Source organism: Odocoileus virginianus, chromosome 12, assembly GCF_023699985.2.
Source record: "Odocoileus virginianus isolate 20LAN1187 ecotype Illinois chromosome 12, Ovbor_1.2, whole genome shotgun sequence".
NCBI lineage: Eukaryota > Metazoa > Chordata > Mammalia > Artiodactyla > Cervidae > Odocoileus > Odocoileus virginianus.
The window spans coordinates 39,129,821-39,139,210 of NC_069685.1; the positions used below are offsets into that span (position 1 = coordinate 39,129,821).

The window sequence follows — 9,390 nt, forward strand, 5'->3', positions numbered from 1 at the left end:
CAGCAACCCACATCAAGTATCAATTAAGGGCTTTTTATATTGCTTCTTCACACCTAAGATAGAAGCACAGGCCCAAAATGGGAGAAGTGAAAGTCGTCCAGTCGTGTCCGACTCCTTGCGATCCCATAGACTATACAGTCCATGGAATTCTCCAGGCCAGAATACTGGAGTGGGTAGCCTTTCCCTTCTCCAGGGGATCTTCCCAACTCAGGGATCGAACACAGGTCTCCTACACCACAGGCGGATTCTTTTCCAGCTGAGCCACAAGGGAAACCCAACAATACTGGAGTCGGTAGCCTATCCCTTCTCCAGAGGATCTTCCAGACCCAGGAATCAAACCAGGGTCTCCTGCATTGCAGGTGGATTCTTTATCAACTAAGCTATCAGGGAGGCCCAAGAAAGGGGATTTCAAATGTAGATTGCAAGCATATTAGTTACACCTATTGTGAGCGAGTAGGTGAAATTCAAACAGTCCTTCATCAACAGTAGGTTCCCTAACTCAGTGATGCCAAAAGAGGTAGTATGTACCAAGAGGTTATGATCTGGCCAAATTCAGTATTAAAAAGTGTTATTATGTCTGCCATGAGCACAAATAAACACGACAAATCATGTTTTGGTTTTGGTTGTGATAGTTCTATTTTGTTTTGTTTTTGCTTATTCAATCAAGAATTCGGAAAGTATATTTTAGAAAGTTCTGGTTTCATATACAATAGAGATATAAATACAAATCTATAAATCTATGCCTCCTTCTTTTCAATTATGGCAGGCATTCATTAGATAATTTATATTTGTCATCTTTCAATCACTATTTCTTGAAATTAATAGTAGTTTAACACATTTATTTCAGAAAAGAGAAGATTGTGTGGTTTTAAAAGATTCTCAAAAAAAAATGATTACTCATGAAATTTCAAGAAGAAATGCTACCACTGAAAGTTGTTAAGCCCTTATTATTAGACCAAGATATATTTATTTCATATGGTAGAGCTTTCCAAGACAATGCACCAAAAATAGCAGCTGATCTATTTAAGTCTGGATGGAGATAAAATTTTTAAAAGATGATACTGTATCATTCTACTATTAGATAGTCATAAGGCTATCATCACATATAATATATTAGAATCGAAGAATCTTTAAAATTTCACAAACTGAAATGTCCATAAATACTGCCATCTGGCCTAACCACTTATTCAATGCTCAAACTTGCTACAAAATAGGCCGCCAAGCAATTATCCCCCATGGCTGAGTGCTTGGAGTGACTGGGAACTCCACTATCTCCCTGCCTAGGCAATTATATCTGGCAGACTGCTATTAGAAAATTCTTCGTAATTTGGAGCCAAAAATATCTCTCCTCGTGTCTTCTACTCATTAGTCCTTGTTTTAACTATTGGTGCCAAGCAGCAAAGACTTTCTCATCTAAATCACAATTTGTCAAAAATTGAAGACAACTGTCAAATACCTCAGTTCTTTTAGCTCTTCCAAATATGACATTATGGTAATTACCTCAACTATTCTTATTTCTCTCCCCTGAAAGTACCAACTAGCACAGTACAGAAATCTCTGTAAAACTTGCTCTAAATAACTGAATTCTTTTAAGTGAAGTAATAGGTTTAACACAGAATTAGTAAAATATTAACACTGATTTCTTAAGTAACTAAATATAGTTATATACAGCTGAGAAAGATATGGAAAGATAAAGTATATAGTTACTCGTCTGTATCATGTATATTCTAATATACTATTCTACTCTATTATACTATATTATGTTACATAATGCTTCATCTGTATCACGGTTACAATGTTAATATACTGGTTACAATATTAATATATTATAAATAGGGCTTCCCTGGTAGCTCAGGTGGGAAAGAATTTACCTGCAATGCAGGAGATCCTGGTTCAATTCCAGAGTCAGGAAGATTCCCTGGAGAAGGGAACAGCTATCCACTCCAGTATTCTGGCCTTGCAGTCCATAGAGTCACAAAGAGTCAGACACAACAGAGCAACTTTCACTTTCTTTTTTTTTAAAACAATATTAATAGTATCTAACATTTTTTCCATTTTCTCTCTACCAAGCTATGCTTTCCCCATTCTATATACTTGGACACATGTTTTCTGAAACAAAGTGCAGTTTATACTTCAGTTTTGTTAGATTCAGCCCCTCACTCTGGCTGTTCAAGACCATATTGGATCCTAATTCTATCTCACGTATCGACCATCTATTTCATTTGAGTGTTTCCTTTGTACAATCTTATTTGTACAAAGTCATTGGTAAGATGTTTAACACGACGAGGCCAAACTTTCATCAGGAAACATCATGCAGGTTGAAACACTGTACTAGCTACCTAGCTGTTAACTAATTTTCCCTATACTCAGACTATATGTCTAAATACTGTTCACAGAGATCTATAAATTATTTTCCAGCACTGTAACAAAATCTAGATACAATGACATAAGTCATTCAAAGATCTGATGTTTGTATTCATTTTTTAAACAAATGTTTGCTCCATGTACATTTTGTACCTGGCATTATGTTGATCTCTCGTGACCCAGTCAGTAAGATGCTGCCCTCAAGGAGTTTACAGTCTAGTGGGCAAAGCAGGCAATTACAGGTGATGTCATCAGATAGCCTTATAAATGGGACAGGCAATTAGGCAACCACAAAGGAAGAGAGTGTGACTATAGAAATCAGATTGTTAGGCTTAGGAAAGGCTTCCCAGAGCAAGCAGCAAGGTTTGTGTTGAATTGAGTTTGAGGTCATTATAGAACAGTCAGATCGAAATGTTGGATGTGTGGGTGTGGCGCTCTCTCGACATATCTGGGCTGGACATACAGATGTAGAAGTCAACAGTGAAAACGTGGTATTTGCAGCTATGGACTTGAATAAGAACACTGAGACAGAAGTCAATGAAAGAAGGAAACCTCTGGCACTTTGGCAAAATGGAAGAATGTTTCAGAGGTCTGAAACATCAAGTGTGTATGAGACTTGAGTAAGGGTGTGGGCTGGATGGGGAGATAGAGCTGGGGGAGTCAGAGGCCAGTTCAGCAGGAGTTCTGTGCCAAGAAATGAGAACCTTTTCCAGAAGGCTATGATATCCCTAAAAGGGCTCTAAGCATTAGAATGACTTGAGTAGACTGAAGAAAATACACTCCAAGATTGATGTGGGGTAGGAATTGATGGAGGACAAGAAGCAAGGAGACTAATACAGTGAATGGAGACTAATACAGGCAAATGGGTGAGAGGAGGAGAGAAAGCAGACTCATGATAGGGATGGGAATGACTGACACGCTCCCAACATTGTGCAGACTCTGACCTTGGAGTCTGGGTGACGACTGGATTTGAGGAGCTAAGGTAGGCAGAGGGTCCCAGGTAATCTTAAAGATCTGAGCTTGGATGGAAAAGAATGCAAATGAAAACACCACTTTGGGAGAGGGTGGGGAGAGTTTCAATACTTGGTTTTTATCACTTTAAAAGGAATTTTAAGATCAATCTGGGATAACCAGGTACTAATAGAAAAGCTGGATGTATGAGTATGGCATGAGCCAAGCGAGGTCTGAGCTCAAATCAGAGCCTGAGGAGTTAATGGTGAATGGATGGAGTTACAGTCAGAGATTTGGACACAACCAGTGAGGCAGAATATATAGGAAATAAGACCAAGAGATTAAGATCTACGTAAAATTCAACCTGTAAAAGAGAAAGCTAAACAGTGTCCAAGGACTTAATCTAAAACATATTTTCTAATTTTAAGTTTATTTTATATTTATTAATAGATACTAAATTTCTGAAAATTTTTAACTTAAATTTATCAGGTAGTTGGTCAACCTGGTACTGCTGCTTTCATTACATACCATAAAAAATGAATAATGGCATAAATTTATGATTGTCAAGCTTCTCAACACAATGTAGGTTAAAAAAATAATAAAAAGCCACGAGAAGTTCATCATAAATTCAAGCTTCACGCTGACCTAGAATATGAAGAGCTCTAAGTTCTTTATTTTTTCTACATTTGAAAACATTTTTCCCCTTATTTCTAATCTTTGGAGGGAAACATTAGAAGAGTAAATAGGAAGTGTTTGCTTATGTTTGCTACACTTACACAACACATTAACTGCATATATCCATCCAACTCCATTCCTCAACTATATCCCCCAAAAAGTTTAAATAAATCAAAATATCACTGGGCAAATTTCACCATATTGAAGAGTATACAGTAGCCTACCTAACTTTTTGGTTTTGTGATCTCAAATACTCCTCTCAGTCAAGATAATTAATGCTTGATCAACTTACACAAGATGGGCAAACTGAACCACATGAAATACAAATAACTTGCATAGTCTTTATCAGCCCATTATTATAACCGAGATTCCCAATCTGAATGTTCAAAGAAATTTAATATAGTGGATCCAATAATAGCCAGAAAAAAAAAACCTTAGTCTTCAGAGGTTTAGTGATCACTTAAAATCAAAATTCTTTATAAAATGCTCAAAGAAAAACTATATCAATCTAACTCTCCAAAGTACATCTACTTTTTAATAAGATGGATTTGGGGTAGCATCACTATGGCAGCTGTTAATAAAGCTTTATTTAGTCTCATTATTATTACACAAAAGTAAGCAATATAATCAACATTTGACAAAATTTGACCACCTACTGTGGCTGAGATAGATTTCTCAACATATCTAAAATACTGTGATACGGGCTCACCAGGTATATATTGGGCCTTCCACTTAGAGATTACCATATGTGCCAAAGAGAACCTTCCGCGTTTCACTCTTTATCTATCAGATTTAACTTTAGAAATCTGTCTTAACTGTAGACACCCTAAGCATATACAGTCAGTTTATGTGTGTCTGTTCAGTTGTTCAGTCTTGTCCAACTCTTTGCAACCCTAGGGACTGCAGCCCGCCAGGCTGCCCCATCCATGGAATTCTCCAGGAAGAATATTGGAGTGGGTAGCCATTCCCTTTTCCAGGAGATCTTCCCAACCCAGAGATCGAACCTGGGTCTCCTGCACCGCAGGCAAATTCTTTACCATCTGAGCCACCAGGGAAGCCCTGAGCAATAGAATAATTCTGGGAAGGGGTAAGTGTGAAAGTTGTTCAGTTGTGTCCGACTCTTTGCGACCCCATGGACTGCAGCCTGCCAGGCTCCTCTGTCCATGGGGTTCTCCAGGCCAGAATACTGGAGTGGGTAGCCATTCCCTTCTCCAGGGGATCTTCCCGACCCAGGAATCAAACAGGGTCTCCTGCATTGCAGGCAGATTCTTTACCACCTATGCGTTCAGGATGCCCTCTGAAAGATCTTATAAGATACACAATAGTTATAAAGCTTGCAGTTGCCATATTCAGAACTCTGGTTCATGACATTTGATGGGGGGCCTGGGTGGGGGAGGGGCAGGGAGACAGGATTCCTATCAGCTTCCTCCATGATCACAGATGGCTTGACTGCATAAACAGAATCACCAGGACTATAAAACAAATGCAACAGTTCATGTCAATATGCTATGATTTATCAAATAAAAGGTTAATATAAACAAGATCCAAAACAAGACAAGGTGTCCTTTTGCTTGGGAAGAGTAAGGCCTGACCATGTCCAGTTCCCTAAAATGCTCATCTTCCGGCTGTTGCACAGAAACTGTATCAGTGAAGATGAGTGAAAGAGGCAGGAGGTAACACTCAGCCAAGCAGATGGGGCCATCCGCTCACACCCAGAACCCAGCCTGACATCAGACTGTGTAGACTGGAATAAGCAGAACTGTTATAGTTGTAAACCAGGAGGTATTGCTTAACAGGGAGATTTATGCATGACAAGGCTTTATGTGGGTCACCATACCAGCCCCGGAACTTCTGTCTCACATATTCATACACACATCCACCCTGAATACAAACTCTAATATCTTTCCTTTAAAAAGTACACTTCCCAAAATGTACCTTAAAAATTTTTATGGAACATCTATGAAACTAATCTATATTTAAATAATGATGATGCTGGAATAATGTTACCCCAGATCAATATGGCACTTAAGAAATCTTAATGTAAAAATAACCAGTATCAGCAAACTAATTTTTATTCCAGATAACTGCATACATTGTAACATTACTACCTAAAAGCACACATTTTGTGAAGGTTATTTATTTATATACTATTATTCACCAGTAATATTAACTCTTTATTTTACAAAATGGAGTCCAAACCACAAACCTTGCTGGTTTTTTCTGAGTGGGGAGGGAGTGGGAATTGGACTTAGATTTTTTTTACAAGTAACTTAAAAGTTAATGACATTTTCTGAGAAATATCCTTATTTCCTAATATATATCTTTTACCAAAAAAATACACTGAAATGGGAAACTGATCTACCATGTGAATTTTCTCCTGCCATGCATTAATATGAATTAAATAGACCTTAAAATTATAGTCCAGCTATCTGATTTTTTAACGAATATTCATTTTTAGGAGTGGTTTCTAAAACGTCAACTTTCGGAACTGGTACTTGCTCAAAACACAGAATCTCAGTGTCCAAAGAATTCAGGGCAAGAAAGAAATAACTTTTTTCATGACTTTTATAAAAGATGTATAAAATTATGTAAGTCCAGGGCATGAACAAAACTTGATAAAATTCTACTATTTTCACCTGAAAGCTGAGAATTAGCTTGCACATACTAAAGCCTTCTTCACTCTGTCACTTTCTACCTATGAAATAAATGGGTACATATTCTGATTGGGATAGTCCTGACGACATGTGTTTCAATAAACCACTTTAGTTCGATAAAAATGCAATAACATCTCTCTGTATAAGAATATAAGACATGAAGGACATACGATGGACACAGGTACTGCTTCTTTTTCCCCTTCCCTTTCTTTGAAGACTTTTCTTTTGAGTAGGCTTCTTCAATACACAAGGAAATTAAAATAAAAAAGGCCACTGCCAATAAAAACTTCATCTTGAAAATTTAAATTTCAGAAGATGGATCTACAAGAAAGAACAAGAAGATATTTACATTCATGAGACAAATGACAATTACATGACTCTTTTAGGGTCATGACTATTACTCATGGACAGGGCGCTTGTACATCATATTCTCACTACTCCTGGCAAACATCTGTCTTCCACACATGCACAAACATGAAGACTTTGTCATATTTTAAGCTTACTAAATATATTATACTTGGCAAAAGTTTCTATTCTTCTTTTTCTTCCTTGAAAGAAAAACTCTGTCAATTGCATCTCTGTCATTGCACCTTACTATATATTTTGTGATGTTCTGTGATGGTTTCATTGTAAAAGTTAGTTTAAAAAATACTTCATAGAAAATAAGACCTCCGTGAGGAGTAAAAAGTAAGTATGTAAAATTATAAAATTGTAAATTGATACTGAATTACAGTGTATCAATACATGCTTAGAAAGATAACTGGAAAGATGTTTACAAGGTGTTAAGATTGTGTCAGTACATTTAAATTTATGTTTTATTTTTAAAATTTCTTCTGTTCTTTGACTTTTGCATGTATATTTTTTTCAAAAATAATAGAAACTATTCTCAAGGAAAAAGTTAATTCTAATTATTAAAGGACTAACAGAAATAAAAGAAAAAAATAGTATCAAAGTTTCACCCTCTAAATTCAAGGTCTTTATTTATATACATTAAATTTGCAAGTTATCTTTTACCCAAAAAAGGAAAGTGCATAATATTTTAAGTCAGCATTCTCCTTTCCTACTCAGATGGTACTAACACTTATCATTCAATAGATGATTTCTGACTCTAGAAATTCTAGGCAACATTGCAAGAAATAAATTAGCAAACATAGTCAGATTCCTTCAAATAATCTTCTTAGCCATATTTTAACAACATTTTTCATGCTCCAAGAGAATTACATTCTTGCCTATCTGATGCAACAACAAAAACTTGAAGCATCTTCTAAACACTGGACTATTTAAATCTCTTCCGCATCCTTCATTCCCACACCATAAACTGTTTCTTCTTCCTTGTTTCCTGCAGAGTATGAGACTGGCCTTTTTCTCAACATTAAGTTGATTCCCAACTCCTCATAATTTTGCTTCTCCTGTGGCGTGTTTTCCACCTATCTTCTTCCTAGGAACTCTTATTTTCCCACATTTATTCTTCACAGTCCCTAGGCAAGCAGTAAGGACTTCCTCCCTGGTCTTTCTCCTAAAGACACGACAGAGGGGACTTATCAGGCCCACAGCTGCCCTCAGTCAACTGGCAACACTAGACGTCCTCCCCCTCCCCCGACGCCCCAGCGCAGGGGGACATCTGGTGCAGACACCTTTGCCCAAGGCCGCAGGTACTGTGCCCACGTCTTTGCCCACTCAGCCCCAGGAGCCCCGAGGCCCTCCTGGAGGTCTGAGGGTGGAGAAATTCCACCCTGTCTCTCTGTATCCACCTCCCACCTTCCGAAGGGGCTGGCTGCAGGGACTGAGGGACCCCTGCAGACCAAAGGACGCCAACTGCGCCTCTGATTCTCCGCTGCCCGCATCCCTCAGCCGAGCACACCCACACCGCTGACCCGCGGGGATGCGCTCGCCGCCGCCACCAGGGATGCTCTCGCCTCCTCCTCCTCTTCGTCCTCCTCCTCGCGCCGCCGCCGCCGCCGCAGTGCCCGGTGCCCCCGCCAGGCCTTGCCGCAGAGGTGCGCATCCCTGGACCCCCGCGCCGCCCCTTCTCCCGGAGCCGACTTACCTGAGGCGCCCCTCCCGCAGCCCCGGGAGGACGCGCGCTCCTCCGGACGCGCCGGTGCGGGGGGGCGGGCCGGGGCTGGGGGGAGCGGCCGCGTCCCCGTCCTCGCGCCCCCGTCCCCGCGTTCCCGCGATGGGCTGACGCGCCTGCTCGGGCCGAGGAGCCTGCGCCGTGGTGTCCGCGCCGGTGCGGTCTGGGCGCTGCGGGGCCCGCGGCACAGCCAGAGCGTGGCCAGAGGTGGGCCGGGCGGGACTGCAGAGGTGTCCCGGCTGCGCGCGTGTCCCCTTCCGGCCTCTTGAGTGGAGGAATGCAGTCCCCACCAGGGGCTAAAGAAGATGGGGACGGGGGGTCCCCGATGGGGACAGGGCGCGGGGGACAGCTGGGTTAGTTCGAAAGGAAAAACCTTTCAAGGAGCTGGAATCCGTTAGAGTCTATTTTTTACCACTAGCAACAAAAAACAAACAACAAATGACCTTCTGAGAATTAAGCAGACCACAGACTCTGTGACTATCATTTTTATGGTCTCCTGGCATCTAACTTCCTCTCCAGTCTTTTTTACAATTTCTCTAAGCCTTATCATTTTAAGCATGCTGAAATTGATCAGAATCAGTAAAACCATACAATCTTGGACACAAGTTGACTCATATCTTGGCATTTGTAAATAATGCTACTATGAACATTGAGGTGCATGTATTTTTATGA

At 40.1% G+C, this 9,390-nt stretch overlaps 1 protein-coding gene across 3 annotated transcripts in view; it reads right to left on the minus strand.

The window, feature by feature from the left end:
• The window catches only part of GLRB (glycine receptor beta), a 93,806-nt gene extending 84,948 nt beyond the window's left edge, over positions 1 to 8,858 (minus strand). Inside the window, exons 1-2 of one of the 3 annotated variants that reach the window (XM_070474942.1) lie at positions 8,692 to 8,858; positions 6,815 to 6,965 (exon numbers count right to left, since the gene is read on the minus strand). In XM_070474942.1, the coding sequence (XP_070331043.1) occupies positions 6,815 to 6,936 (122 nt within the window). In that variant the 5' untranslated portion in view covers positions 6,937 to 6,965; positions 8,692 to 8,858. Of the gene's footprint in view, positions 1 to 6,814; positions 6,966 to 8,402; positions 8,466 to 8,518; positions 8,653 to 8,691 lie in introns of those variants that run through there. The other 2 variants (XM_070474943.1, XM_070474944.1) reach the window with 2 other exon arrangements.
• Positions 8,859 to 9,390: the final 532 nt, after the last annotated feature.